This window comes from Myxine glutinosa, chromosome 4, assembly GCF_964187855.1.
Source record: "Myxine glutinosa chromosome 4, kmMyxGlut1.1, whole genome shotgun sequence".
NCBI classification, from domain to species: Eukaryota; Metazoa; Chordata; class Myxini; order Myxiniformes; family Myxinidae; genus Myxine; species Myxine glutinosa.
The window spans coordinates 78,352,790-78,369,118 of NC_136264.1; the positions used below are offsets into that span (position 1 = coordinate 78,352,790).

At 47.9% G+C, this 16,329-nt stretch overlaps 1 protein-coding gene across 1 annotated transcript; it reads right to left on the minus strand.

Annotated features, from left to right (window-relative positions):
- Window positions 1–1,356: 1,356 nt before the first annotated feature.
- On the minus strand, window positions 1,357–2,544 carry LOC137424843 (histone H2B 1/2-like). The gene has a single exon (XM_078776032.1). The coding sequence runs from the start codon at window positions 2,489–2,491 to the stop codon at window positions 2,111–2,113; it is 381 nt and encodes a 126-aa protein (XP_078632158.1). The 5' UTR covers window positions 2,492–2,544; the 3' UTR covers window positions 1,357–2,110.
- Between the last annotated feature and the right edge of the window lie 13,785 nt (window positions 2,545–16,329).

Sequence of the window (16,329 nt, forward strand, 5' to 3'; positions counted from 1 at the left end):
ATTCTGTTTTCTTTGAGCGAAAGCGAAGGGACCGCAAGAGCGAGTGCAGTTGCACATTGTTAAAGCTTAAGGACAACGTGCGCATGCGCGGCTAGAGAGGTGAAAAGGCAAAGAACACACGCGCGGACGTGGTAGAAATCATAAAGGAAGCACCGCTTCACATCGAGAAAGTAATGAACCGTATGAGGCAAAGTGCAAAGGTTAAAGAACAAATTGTCACATCGAGCTCTCCACCAATATAAAGCCTCAGTACAACTATCATCCACACAGACGCAAACGTTCGTGGTTTTGCTAATTTGGGTTTAGAAGCAAACCGTGTGGTCATGTCTGGACGTGGAAAAGGTGGAAAGGGTCTCGGTAAAGGAGGTGCAAAACGTCATCGTAAGGTACTGCGTGATAACATCCAGTGAATCACAAAGCCTGCTATTCGTCGCCTCGCTCGTCGTGGTGGGGTAAAGCGCATCTCGGGTCATCTACGAGGAAACCCGTGGAGTTCTCAAGGTGTTCCTGGAAAATGTGATCCGCGATGCTGTTAGTGTTACCTACACGGAGCACGCCAAGTGAAAGACCGTTACTGCCATGGATGTGGTGTACGCTTTGAAGCGCCAGGGCCGTACGCTCTACGGGTTCGGTGGTTAAACATTCTGGGGGTGGTGTTCATCAACAGCGACAACAAAACGGCTCTTTTCAGAGCCACCACCTCATTCATGAAAGAGCTTCAGGCGTCTCGAACTTTATGATTTATTCTGTGGCACCAGAAATGCAATGGAGACAGCTCCGTTTATTACTTTGATTTCGACGAGGTGAAAAGGTGAGATATTGAAGTCTGAAAGATTAATTAGAGGCTCAAAAGCCAAGGAGCCCGAGCACTTTGTTGCAGTGATGTTTCGTGCAATTAGAGGCCACGCTCTGAACTGAAAGTTGTTTTAGGAGAACAGTTACATGGCTCGACGAAAGAGCTGTTTCGGGCGAAGAGTAACTGAGAAATGGAATTAATAGATTTTCTGAGTTCGTGGTAACTGCCCCATCAGTTCCGATATACTAAAATATAAGACCTGTCTCTTCGCTGATGGCAATACCAATCTCTGCTGCAATGGCTAATCTTTGGGGAAACAAGAACGCCACTCATTCGAGCGCATACTCCCGCTGTGGGTCAAGTTGGAATGATACGTTTTGTTTAACATCCCCTCTCCCCAAAACAATAAATAAAAAAGAAAGTAAGCCCTAACTGTCAGAATTTATTTTGATATATCTCGGAATTAGAGGAGAGAAAACATCATTTAAGAATAAGAATAAAAGCTTTAATGCAGTAAAACAAAAAAATTCCCAAATAAAATTCCTGGATATGGAATAATATCCTGAGCTTCACCAAAAATTAATCAATTCTTCCTTATCCCAAGCGCAATCATCTCACCAACTTTCATCCAAATCCGTTGAGAACTTTTCCAGATATCTTGCTCACACACACGAACACATGCGCATACGGACGGACACCATCGGATGGATGCATTACTCCCTGGCGGGAGTAATAAATAAAGAAGAGGATTCCTGGGAGATTCTGTTCTCCGTGCAAGGATAACCAACCTCACGTGTTGGCATTTGCAGTTTTGACACGCGTGTCCATGTACCCATAATAAAAGGTATTTCTTTTTTGGGATCACAAACACCCAAGAGTTTCGCGAATTCACCATAGTTGGATTTATTGAAATCTGTTAATCCGTCTCACGTTATGTCACGACAAACAGACAGACACGGGTCCTTTTATAATATAGATTGGAGCAGATTGGACAAACATGGTCCTCATCAAATTTAATCATGACTGCCGAACAAACATACCCACCTCACAATAAATTATGTTCCAACTCATGACAAACTAAACCGATCCATGGAATAACAGGAAGTTTTAACAGGACTACTTTTTACTTCAGTACAATGTTGATGATAACCTGACCTGCACATTAATATGAACCACATTTCTAGTTACAGATGACATCACGTGGTTCTTTCACCAAGGAAGGACACGAAGAGGAAAAGTCGCACTCCATTAAAGAAACATTGAGTGGCTCTGAAAAGAGCCGTTTGGGGATGAACTCGAGAAACGAGTCCGAGCTCACTTGGAGCTGGTGTACTTGGTCACGGCCTTTGTACCTTCGGACACGGCGTGCTTGGCCAACTCCCCGGGAAGGAGCAGACGCACTGCCGTCTGGATCTCCCGCGATGTGATAGTGGAGCGCTTGTTGTAATGCGCCAGACGAGATGCTTCGGATGCGATGCGCTCAAAGATGTCGTTAACGAAGGAATTCATGATGCTCATCGCTTTGGAAGAAACACCCGTATCGGGGTGAACTTGTTTCAGCACCTTGTAGATGTAAATGGCGTAGCTTTCCTTTCTGCGATGACGCCGTTTCCCGGGACCCTTCCGAGTCGCTTTGGAAACGGCTTTCTTCGAACCCTTCTTTGCTGCCACTTGCTTGGGCTGATCCGTAGGCATGACGAGTCGATATTGAACCAGTTAAATATGAACCTTCAGAGAAAGAATAAGAAGACGAGTGTGAACGATTCCCTCTTATAAAGGTTCATATGCAAATATCTGGATCACAAAGCGTTTTGAGGTGGAGAACACAAACTGATGCTCAGTCATTGGTTAGATGAAAAGTGGGCGTGTATCATTCTTCATCCGAATTTCCCTTCAAAAGAACTAAATTCGTCATCTTCGTATGAAATTCAGTAAAGTTATTTGGATTTCTCTTTTTGTGTACTGTTACATATTTATGTGAATGTATGTGAATTACCATTCAGGTCTTTGCTTATCCATGTGGAGTAGATTAAGGGTTGTTGTGGTTGGAGGGTCAGGAGCCCTTCTGAAAAAGTGTCCGGAAACGGAAGTGACCGGAAACGGAAGAGAAAAGACACGAGGAAGAAAAGCGACGAGTATTCTTCTTCTTCCTCGCCCCGCTCCGACGAAAGGTGGGATCGACCTTGCGCTGCGTGGAAAAGCGATATTCCGAAGCCCGTCTGGCGAGAGGAGTTACCGGGACGTGTACCTGCCCGGTGGAGACGTCAAGTTGACGTGGGGCCGTGCATCGAACCCGCGTCTGGCACCGTTCGCGGCACCGTCTAAACAGACGCGTGCGGGTCGCACGTTGGGGCCTACCACGCCTTGCAAGCGGCGTGGGGCTTTTGGCTTGATTTACCGTACCCGCTTCGCGTGGCCACGAGGGGCTGCAGCCGCGGTGCCTGGTACGATACCTGCCCGGTGGAAACACGTCCACCCGGGGTTCGTTCAACCGCCCGAGTGCGGCGACGCCGACCAGCATCTCGGTCAGGAGGGGCCCAGAGACATTGTGAGGGGCAGAGACCAAAAGGGGGTCGTGAGTACAGAAGTGGACACACATATATAAGATGGCCATCTTAATCATATAGGGAATTGATTGTGGATTGGGAATTGTTGATGGTTGTTTGTTGTCGATTGCTCGGGGAATATCCGTGATTGTATCATTGAAATCGTATGATATCCTTACCCTGGAAATATATCATTGCACATCAGTTTCTCTTGGGTGGAATTCCTAGGGATTGCGTTGCGAAAGCGCATATATATAATACTACTTTCTGGCGAAGGTCCTCTCATGGTCCGGGGGTCACCGAGACCAGGTAGTCACCGAGGGGACCACGTAACAGAATTGGGGGCTCGTCCAAATTACGATTTGCGGCTTCGCAATTGGGTCTACGTCCGGGATCTAAAATTGAATAAAATAATAAAATAATATTTTTATTAATTAAAATTTATTAATTAAGTATTAATTGGAAAAATTTTGGGGGAAATTGGGGTAAAGTCTTGGGTGAAGGTTAACAGGTGTTAACGATAGTCACCATGGCGTTTGTGGCACAGAACTTTGCGGTAACACCGAGTGAGGCACAGTTCCGAGCGTTACTAAAGTCGGACCTCTTGAAATTGGCCAAACATTTTAACTTGGAGGTCCGAACTAATTTGAGGAAGGCAGAGTTGCAGACCACGGTGATACAGTCTATGGTGGGATTAGGAACATGGGACGAGTTAGCCTGGCAGTGGCTACCCGAAGAACCAGAAGATGTTGAGCTCCGGAAACTGGAGTTGCAATTACGGAGCCAGGAACGGATTAAAGAAGAAGAAAGGAAAGCAGAAAAGGAAAGAGCAGAAGAAGAAAGGAAAGCAGAAAAGGAAAGAGCAGAAGAAGAAAGGAAAGCAGAAAAGGAAAGAGCAGAAGAAGAAAGGAAAGCAGAAGAGAGGAGAGAAGAGAAACAAGCAGAGGAAAGGAGAGTGGAACGAGAACTCCAGGAAAGGTTAGCAGAAGAAGAAAGGAAAGCAGAAAAGGAAAGAGCAGAAGAAGAAAGGAAAGCAGAAGAGAGGAGAGAAGAGAAACAAGCAGAGGAAAGGCGAGTGGAACGAGAACTCCAGGAAAGGTTAGAAGGGAGAAAAGCAGAGGAGAGGAGAGCTGCAAGGGACCTCGAAGCAGAGGAGAGAAAAGCGGAAAGGGAATTAAAGGAACGTGACATGGAGCTTCAGCAGGAAATTAAATTCAAGGAGCTGGAGTTAATGAGAGAACGGGGAGAGGTACCACCCTTGCTGACGGGGTCGACACCTATCCCGAAAACCTGGGATGTGGGCAGACATGTGAGGCTGGTTCCACCGTTCAGTGAAAAGGAAGTCGCGAAATTTTTTCCACACTTTGAGAAAGTGGCTCGACAATTAAACTGGCCGGAGGAGGCCTGGACCATACTCGTGCAAAGTGTGCTGGTGGGGAAAGCTCAGGAAATTTATTCGGCGCTACCAATGGACCAATGTGCAGATTATGAGGTACTGAAGAAGCACATCCTCAAAGCCTATGAGTTGGTTCCGGAAGCTTACAGGCAAAAATTCAGGAATGCCAGGAAGAGGGAGAGTGAGACCCATGTGGAGTTTGCCAGAGTGAAAGAAAACATGTTTGATCGGTGGTGTGAGTCAAAAGGAGTCGGGAAAGACTTTGAAACATTGCGTGACTTGATCCTGGTGGAGGAATTCCAGCAGTGTGTCCACGAGGACATCAAAGTGTACCTGCAGGAAAAGAAAGTACCAAAGTTGTGGGACGCAGCCACCATGGCAGATGATTACGCCTTAACCCACCGAATAGGGGTCCACAAACCTAACTCCTCGCCTAGACTTCAGCAGGGGAGTTATGGAACACCCGGGGCGGAGAACGACCTTACATGGCGGCGGCCTCGAGATGATTATGGGGACAACTATGATACCCCACCTGTTCGAAATCAGAGGGATGCGGGCCCAAGACAAACTTATAGTTCGGGGGGCCCGAGGCAGACCACGAGTTTTTCCTCCGGGCCTACTTGCGCTTTTTGCAAGAAACCTGGACACTTGATGTCCAGTTGTTACCGCATGAACAGGGAAGACCCAGAGCGGAGTCCGACTATTACGACTCCAAATGCAATGGCCATTGTGAGAAATCGCCATCAAAAGGGTTACCAACCATTTATTTCAGAGGGGTTTGTGTCACGGGATGGAGCCTCGACTAACCGGAAACCGGTTAGGATATTGAGGGACACAGGGGCACATCAATCTTTAATGCTTGAAGGCATTTTGCCATGGTGCGAGGAGACGGCAACGGGGGATAGTGTTCGTTTACAGGGGATCGGGGGCGGTGTTAGTGCTCCCCTTCATGTCATCCATTTGGAGTCCGATTTGGTGTCAGGACCGGTCACCGTCGGTTTACAAGCCACGCTTCCTGTAGAGGGTGTATCTGTGGTTATCGGGAATGATTTGGCCGGGGGTCAAGTTTATGGTAACCTGAGGGTTGATAAAGAGCCCAGCAGGGAAAATAACACCACACCAGCTCGGGATGGCGACAAAAGTGCCAAGTTATTTGTAGGGGGACTGAACTTCAAAACAGAGGAAGAAGTTCTGACCTCTGTCTTCAACAGATATGGGCCGCTGGTGGAAGTGCGGTTGGTAAGAGACTGGGAAACGCAACAGTCCAGAGGGTTCGGCTTTGTCACGTTTGCCAGCACAAAAGACGCCAGAGAGGCAGAGAAGAATTGGAATGGCAAGGATTTGGAGGGTTGGACCATAACAGTAGGGAAGGCATTTCGTAGGCGTCGAGAGGTCTACAGGAGAGGACAACTGGGCGGTAGTTTTGGTGGTGGCCGCAATCAATATTATTATGGAGGCTCCCTGAGTTACGGCCGCTCCCGAAGGAAGGATTGTCAAAGTAGTGGCCGAGAAGGAGACCGCTATTCATGGGACTACAGGGACAAGGGGTCCCACCCTAATTATTAGGGAAGTTCTGAGAAGTTGAAGCACTGAATGCGGCGGAGCCGCCGAGCCAAGATTCCTACACGGATTAACCGTGAACGCCGTTCCTAAAGGCGTCCATGTAGTGAACTTTCATGCACGGACTAACCGTGAACTCCACGTTCCTCAAGGCGCCCATGTAGTGAACTTTCATGCACGGACTAACCGATTACCACGATTTGCACGTTTGATGTTGGCTGCCACGATTTGCACGTTTGCTGTTGGCTACCACGATTTGCACGTTTGCTGTTGGCTACCACGATTTGCACGTTTGCTGTTGGCTACCACGATATGCACGTTTGCTATTGGCTGCCACGATTTGCACGTTTGCTGTTGGCTACCACGATTTGCACGTTTGCTGTTGGCTACCACGATTTGCACGTTAGCTGTTGGCTACCACGATTTGCACGTTTGCTGTTGGCTACCACGATTTGCACGTTTGCTGTTGGCTACCACGATTTGCACGTTTGCTGTTGGCTGCCACGATTTGCACGTTTGCTGTTGGCTACCACGATTTGCACGTTTGCTGTTGGCTACCACGATTTGCACGTTTGCTGTTGGCTACCACGATTTGCACGTTTGCTGTTGGCTACCACGATTTGCACGTTTGCTGTTGGCGACCACGATTTGCACGTTTGCTGTTGGCTACCACGATTTGCACGTTTGCTGTTGGCTACCACGATTTGCACGTTTGCTGTTGGCTACCACGATTTGCACGTTTGCTGTTGGCTACCACGATTTGCACGTTTGCTGTTGGCTACCACGATTTGCACGTTTGCTATTGGCTACCACGATTTGCACATTTGCTATTGGCTACCACGATTTGCACGTTTGCTGTTGGCTACCACGATTTGCACGTTTGCTGTTGGCTACCACGATTTGCACGTTTGCTGTTGGCTACCACGATATGCACGTTTGCTGTTGGCTACCACGATTTGCACATTTGCTATTGGCTACCACGATTTGCACGTTTGCTATTGGCTACCACGATTTGCACGTTTGCTATTGGCTACCACGATATGCACGTTTGCTATTGGCTACCACGATATGCACGTTTGCTGTTGGCTGCCACGATTTGCACGTTTGCTATTGGCTACCACGATATGCACGTTTGCTATTGGCTACCACGATTTGCACATTTGCTATTGGCTACCACGATTTGCACGTTTGCTGTTGGCTACCACGATTTGCACGTTTGCTGTTGGCTACCACGATTTGCACGTTTGCTGTTGGCGACCACGATTTGCACATTTGCTATTGGCTACCACGATTTGCACGTTTGCTATTGGCTACCACGATTTGCACGTTTGCTATTGGCTACCACGATATGCACGTTTGCTATTGGCTACCACGATATGCACGTTTGCTGTTGGCTGCCACGATTTGCACGTTTGCTATTGGCTGCCACGATTTGCACGTTTGCTGTTGGCTACCACGATATGCACGTTTGCTATTGGCTACCACGATTTGCACATTTGCTATTGGCTACCACGATTTGCACGTTTGCTGTTGGCTACCACGATTTGCACGTTTGCTGTTGGCTACCACGATTTGCACGTTTGCTGTTGGCTACCACGATTTGCACATTTGCTATTGGCTACCACGATTTGCACATTTGCTATTGGCTACCACGATTTGCACGTTTGCTGTTGGCTACCACGATTTGCACGTTTGCTGTTGGCTACCACGATTTGCACGTTTGCTGTTGGCTACCACGATTTGCACGTTTGCTGTTGGCTACCACGATTTGCACGTTTGCTGTTGGCTGACACGATTTGCACGTTTGCTATTGGCTGCCACGATTTGCACGTTTGCTGTTGGCTACCACGATTTGCACGTTTGCTGTTGGCTGCCACGATTTGCACGTTTGCTGTTGGCTACCACGATTTGCACGTTTGCTATTGGCTGCCACGATTTGCACGTTTGCTGTTGGCTACCACGATATGCACGTTTGCTATTGGCTACCACGATTTGCACATTTGCTATTGGCTACCACGATTTGCACGTTTGCTGTTGGCTACCACGATTTGCACGTTTGCTGTTGGCTACCACGATTTGCACGTTTGCTGTTGGCTACCACGATTTGCACATTTGCTATTGGCTACCACGATTTGCACATTTGCTATTGGCTACCACGATTTGCACGTTTGCTGTTGGCTACCACGATTTGCACGTTTGCTGTTGGCTACCACGATTTGCACGTTTGCTGTTGGCTACCACGATTTGCACGTTTGCTGTTGGCTACCACGATTTGCACGTTTGCTGTTGGCTGACACGATTTGCACGTTTGCTATTGGCTGCCACGATTTGCACGTTTGCTATTGGCTGCCACGATTTGCACGTTTGCTGTTGGCTGACACGATTTGCACGTTTGCTATTGGCTGCCACGATTTGCACGTTTGCTGTTGGCTACCACGATTTGCACGTTTGCTGTTGGCTGACACGATTTGCACATTTGCTATTGGCTACCACGATTTGCACATTTGCTATTGGCTACCACGATTTGCACGTTTGCTGTTGGCTGACACGATTTGCACATTTGCTATTGGCTACCACGATTTGCACATTTGCTATTGGCTACCACGATTTGCACGTTTGCTGTTGGCTGACACGATTTGCACATTTGCTATTGGCTACCACGATTTGCACGTTTGCTGTTGGCTACCACGATTTGCACGTTTGCTGTTGGCTACCACGATTTGCACGTTTGCTGTTGGCTGCCACGATTTGCACGTTTGCTGTTGGCTACCACGATTTGCACGTTTGCTGTTGGCTGCCACGATTTGCACGTTTGCTGTTGGCTACCACGATTTGCACATTTGCTATTGGCTACCACGATTTGCACGTTTGCTGTTGGCTACCACGATTTGCACATTTGCTATTGGCTACCACGATATGTACGTTTGCTGTTGGCTACCACGATTTGCACATTTGCTATTGGCTACCACGATTTGCACGTTTGCTGTTGGCTACCACGATTTGCACATTTGCTATTGGCTACCACGATTTGCACATTTGCTATTGGCTACCACGATATGTACGTTTGCTGTTGGCTACCACGATTTGCACATTTGCTATTGGCTACCACGATATGTACGTTTGCTGTTGGCTGACACGATTTGCACATTTGCTATTGGCTACCACGATTTGCACATTTGCTATTGGCTACCACGATTTGCACATTTGCTATTGGCTACCACGATTTGCACATTTGCTATTGGCTACCACGATTTGCACATTTGCTATTGGCTACCACGATTTGCACGTTTGCTATTGGCTACCACGATTTGCACGTTTGCTGTTGGCTACCACGATTTGCACATTTGCTATTGGCTACCACGATATGCACGTTTGCTGTTGGCTGACACGATTTGCACATTTGCTATTGGCTACCACGATTTGCACATTTGCTATTGGCTACCACGATTTGCACATTTGCTATTGGCTACCACGATTTGCACGTTTGCTATTGGCTACCACGATTTGCACGTTTGCTGTTGGCTACCACGATTTGCACATTTGCTATTGGCTACCACGATATGTACGTTTGCTGTTGGCTACCACGATTTGCACATTTGCTATTGGCTACCACGATTTGCACGTTTGCTGTTGGCTACCACGATTTGCACATTTGCTATTGGCTACCACGATTTGCACGTGTGCTGTTGGCTACCACGATTTGCACGTTTGCTGTTGGCTACCACGATTTGCACATTTGCTGTTGGCTACCACGATTTGCACGTTTGCTGTTGGCTACCACGATTTGCACATTTGCTATTGGCTACCACGATTTGCACGTTTGCTGTTGGCTACCACGATTTGCACATTTGCTATTGGCTACCACGATTTGCACGTTTGCTATTGGCAACCACGATTTGCACATTTGCTATTGGCTACCACGATTTGCACGTTTGCTGTTGGCTACCACGATTTGCACATTTGCTATTGGCTACCACGATTTGCACGTTTGCTGTTGGCTACCACGATTTGCACGTTTGCTGTTGGCTACCACGATTTGCACGTTTGCTGTTGGCTACCACGATTTGCACGTTTGCTGTTGGCTGCCACGATTTGCACGTTTGCTATTGGCTGACACGATTTGCACGTTTGCTATTGGCTACCACGATTTGCACGTTTGCTGTTGGCTACCACGATATGCACGTTTGCTATTGGCTACCACGATTTGCACGTTTGCTGTTGGCTGACACGATTTGCACATTTGCTATTGGCTACCACGATTTGCACATTTGCTATTGGCTACCACGATTTGCACGTTTGCTGTTGGCTGACACGATTTGCACATTTGCTATTGGCTACCACGATTTGCACATTTGCTATTGGCAACCACGATTTGCACGTTTGCTGTTGGCTACCACGATTTGCACGTTTGCTGTTGGCTACCACGATTTGCACGTTTGCTGTTGGCTGCCACGATTTGCACGTTTGCTATTGGCTGACACGATTTGCACGTTTGCTATTGGCTGCCACGATTTGCACGTTTGCTGTTGGCTACCACGATATGCACGTTTGCTATTGGCTACCACGATTTGCACGTTTGCTGTTGGCTGACACGATTTGCACATTTGCTATTGGCTACCACGATTTGCACATTTGCTATTGGCTACCACGATTTGCACGTTTGCTGTTGGCTGCCACGATTTGCACGTTTGCTGTTGGCTGCCACGATTTGCACATTTGCTGTTGGCTACCACGATTTGCACGTTTGCTATTGGCTGACACGATTTGCACATTTGCTGTTGGCTACCACGATTTGCACGTTTGCTATTGGCTGCCACGATATGCACGTTTGCTGTTGGCTGACACGATTTGCACATTTGCTATTGGCTACCACGATTTGCACATTTGCTGTTGGCTACCACGATTTGCACCTTTGCTGTTGGCTACCACGATTTGCACGTTTGCTGTTGGCTGCCACGATTTGCACATTTGCTGTTGGCTACCACGATTTGCACGTTTGCTGTTGGCTGCCACGATTTGCACATTTGCTGTTGGCTACCACGATTTGCACATTTGCTGTTGGCTACCACGATTTGCACGTTTGCTGTTGGCTGCCACGATTTGCACGTTTGCTGTTGGCTGCCACGATTTGCACATTTGCTGTAGGCGACCACGATTTGCACGTTTGCTATTGGCTGACACGATTTGCACGTTTGCTGTTGGCTACCACGATTTGCACGTTTGCTATTGGCTGCCACGATATGCACGTTTGCTGTTGGCTGACACGATTTGCACATTTGCTATTGGCTACCACGATTTGCACATTTGCTGTTGGCTACCACGATTTGCACCTTTGCTGTTGGCTACCACGATTTGCACGTTTGCTGTTGGCTGCCACGATTTGCACATTTGCTGTTGGCTGCCACGATTTGCACATTTGCTGTTGGCTGCCACGATTTGCACGTTTGCTGTTGGCTGCCACGATTTGCACGTTTGCTGTTGGCTGCCACGATTTGCACATTTGCTGTTGGCTACCACGATTTGCACATTTGCTGTTGGCTACCACGATTTGCACGTTTGCTATTGGCTGCCACGATTTGCACGTTTGCTGTTGGCTGCCACGATTTGCACATTTGCTGTTGGCTGCCACGATTTGCACGTTTGCTGTTGGCTGCCACGATTTGCACATTTGCTGTTGGCTGCCACGATTTGCACATTTGCTGTTGGCTACCACGATTTGCACGTTTGCTGTTGGCTGCCACGATTTGCACATTTGCTGTTGGCTGCCACGATTTGCACATTTGCTGTTGGCTACCACGATTTGCACGTTTGCTGTTGGCTACCACGATTTGCACGTTTGCTGTTGGCTGCCACGATTTGCACGTTTGCTGTTGGCTGCCACGATTTGCACATTTGCTGTTGGCTACCACGATTTGCACATTTGCTGTTGGCTACCACGATTTGCACATTTGCTATTGGCTACCACGATTTGCACGTTTGCTATTGGCTACCACGATTTGCACGTTTGCTATTGGCTGACACGATTTGCACATTTGCTGTTGGCTACCACGATTTGCACGTTTGCTATTGGCTGCCACGATATGCACGTTTGCTGTTGGCTGACACGATTTGCACATTTGCTATTGGCTACCACGATTTGCACATTTGCTATTGGCTACCACGATTTGCACGTTTGCTGTTGGCTGACACGATTTGCACATTTGCTATTGGCTGCCACGATATGCACGTTTGCTGTTGGCTGACACGATTTGCACATTTGCTATTGGCTACCACGATTTGCACGTTTGCTGTTGGCTACCACGATATGCACGTTTGCTGTTGGCCACCACGATTTGCACATTTGCTATTGGCTACCACGATTTGCACGTTTGCTGTTGGCTACCACGATATGCACGTTTGCTGTTGGCTACCACGATTTGCACGTTTGCTGTTGGCTACCACGATATGCACGTTTGCTGTTGGCTACCACGATATGCACGTTTGCTGTTGGCTACCACGATATGCACGTTTGCTGTTGGCTACCACGATTTGCACATTTGCTATTGGCTACCACGATATGCACGTTTGCTGTTGGCTGACACGATTTGCACATTTGCTATTGGCTACCACGATATGCACGTTTGCTGTTGGCTACCACGATATGCACGTTTGCTGTTGGCTACCACGATTTGCACATTTGCTATTGGCTACCACGATATGCACGTTTGCTGTTGGCTACCACGATATGCACGTTTGCTGTTGGCTACCACGATTTGCACATTTGCTATTGGCTACCACGATATGCACGTTTGCTGTTGGCTGACACGATTTGCACATTTGCTATTGGCTGCCACGATTTGCACGTTTGCTGTTGGCTACCACGATATGCACGTTTGCTGTTGGCTACCACGATATGCACGTTTGCTGTTGGCTACCACGATTTGCACATTTGCTATTGGCTACCACGATTTGCACGTTTGCTGTTGGCTACCACGATATGCACGTTTGCTGTTGGCTACCACGATTTGCACATTTGCTATTGGCTACCACGATTTGCACGTTTGCTATTGGCTACCACGATTTGCACGTTTGCTATTGGCTACCACGATATGCACGTTTGCTATTGGCTACCACGATATGCACGTTTGCTGTTGGCTGCCACGATTTGCACGTTTGCTATTGGCTACCACGATATGCACGTTTGCTATTGGCTACCACGATTTGCACATTTGCTATTGGCTACCACGATTTGCACGTTTGCTGTTGGCTACCACGATTTGCACGTTTGCTGTTGGCTACCACGATTTGCACGTTTGCTGTTGGCGACCACGATTTGCACATTTGCTATTGGCTACCACGATTTGCACGTTTGCTATTGGCTACCACGATTTGCACGTTTGCTATTGGCTACCACGATATGCACGTTTGCTATTGGCTACCACGATATGCACGTTTGCTGTTGGCTGCCACGATTTGCACGTTTGCTATTGGCTGCCACGATTTGCACGTTTGCTGTTGGCTACCACGATATGCACGTTTGCTATTGGCTACCACGATTTGCACATTTGCTATTGGCTACCACGATTTGCACGTTTGCTGTTGGCTACCACGATTTGCACGTTTGCTGTTGGCTACCACGATTTGCACGTTTGCTGTTGGCTACCACGATTTGCACATTTGCTATTGGCTACCACGATTTGCACATTTGCTATTGGCTACCACGATTTGCACGTTTGCTGTTGGCTACCACGATTTGCACGTTTGCTGTTGGCTACCACGATTTGCACGTTTGCTGTTGGCTACCACGATTTGCACGTTTGCTGTTGGCTACCACGATTTGCACGTTTGCTGTTGGCTACCACGATTTGCACGTTTGCTGTTGGCTACCACGATTTGCACGTTTGCTGTTGGCTACCACGATTTGCACGTTTGCTGTTGGCTGCCACGATTTGCACGTTTGCTGTTGGCTGACAGGATTTGCACGTTTGCTATTGGCTGCCACGATTTGCACGTTTGCTGTTGGCTACCACGATTTGCACGTTTGCTGTTGGCTGACACGATTTGCACATTTGCTATTGGCTACCACGATTTGCACATTTGCTATTGGCTACCACGATTTGCACGTTTGCTGTTGGCTGACACGATTTGCACATTTGCTATTGGCTACCACGATTTGCACATTTGCTATTGGCTACCACGATTTGCACGTTTGCTGTTGGCTGACACGATTTGCACATTTGCTATTGGCTACCACGATTTGCACGTTTGCTGTTGGCTACCACGATTTGCACATTTGCTATTGGCTACCACGATATGTACGTTTGCTGTTGGCTACCACGATTTGCACATTTGCTATTGGCTACCACGATTTGCACGTTTGCTGTTGGCTACCACGATTTGCACATTTGCTATTGGCTACCACGATTTGCACGTTTGCTGTTGGCTACCACGATTTGCACGTTTGCTGTTGGCTACCACGATTTGCACATTTGCTGTTGGCTACCACGATTTGCACGTTTGCTGTTGGCTACCACGATTTGCACGTTTGCTATTGGCTACCACGATTTGCACATTTGCTATTGGCTACCACGATTTGCACGTTTGCTGTTGGCTACCACGATTTGCACGTTTGCTGTTGGCTACCACGATTTGCACGTTTGCTGTTGGCTACCACGATTTGCACGTTTGCTGTTGGCTACCACGATTTGCACATTTGCTATTGGCTACCACGATTTGCACGTTTGCTATTGGCAACCACGATTTGCACATTTGCTATTGGCTACCACGATTTGCACGTTTGCTGTTGGCTACCACGATTTGCACATTTGCTATTGGCTACCACGATTTGCACGTTTGCTGTTGGCTACCACGATTTGCACGTTTGCTGTTGGCTACCACGATTTGCACGTTTGCTGTTGGCTACCACGATTTGCACGTTTGCTGTTGGCTGCCACGATTTGCACGTTTGCTATTGGCTGACACGATTTGCACGTTTGCTATTGGCTACCACGATTTGCACGTTTGCTATTGGCTACCACGATTTGCACATTTGCTATTGGCTACCACGATTTGCACGTTTGCTGTTGGCTGACACGATTTGCACATTTGCTATTGGCTACCACGATTTGCACATTTGCTATTGGCAACCACGATTTGCACGTTTGCTGTTGGCTACCACGATTTGCACGTTTGCTGTTGGCTACCACGATTTGCACGTTTGCTGTTGGCTGCCACGATTTGCACGTTTGCTATTGGCTGACACGATTTGCACGTTTGCTATTGGCTGCCACGATTTGCACGTTTGCTGTTGGCTACCACGATATGCACGTTTGCTATTGGCTACCACGATTTGCACGTTTGCTGTTGGCTGACACGATTTGCACATTTGCTATTGGCTACCACGATTTGCACATTTGCTATTGGCTACCACGATTTGCACGTTTGCTGTTGGCTGCCACGATTTGCACGTTTGCTGTTGGCTGCCACGATTTGCACATTTGCTGTTGGCTACCACGATTTGCACATTTGCTGTTGGCTACCACGATTTGCACGTTTGCTATTGGCTGACACGATTTGCACATTTGCTGTTGGCTACCACGATTTGCACGTTTGCTATTGGCTGCCACGATATGCACGTTTGCTGTTGGCTGACACGATTTGCACATTTGCTGTTGGCTACCACGATTTGCACGTTTGCTATTGGCTGCCACGATATGCACGTTTGCTGTTGGCTGACACGATTTGCACATTTGCTATTGGCTACCACGATTTGCACATTTGCTGTTGGCTACCACGATTTGCACCTTTGCTGTTGGCTACCACGATTTGCACCTTTGCTGTTGGCTACCACGATTTGCACGTTTGCTGTTGGCTGCCACGATTTGCACATTTGCTGTTGGCTACCACGATTTGCACGTTTGCTGTTGGCTGCCACGATTTGCACATTTGCTGTTGGCTACCACGATTTGCACGTTTGCTGTTGGCTGCCACGATTTGCACATTTGCTGTTGGCTGCCACGATTTGCACATTTGCTGTTGGCTACCACGATTTG

Coding starts and splice junctions, on each gene's coding strand:
- LOC137424843 (XM_078776032.1), bottom strand. CDS start 2,491: ATGCCTACGGATCAGCCCAAGCAAGTGGCAGCAAAGAAGGGTTCGAAG.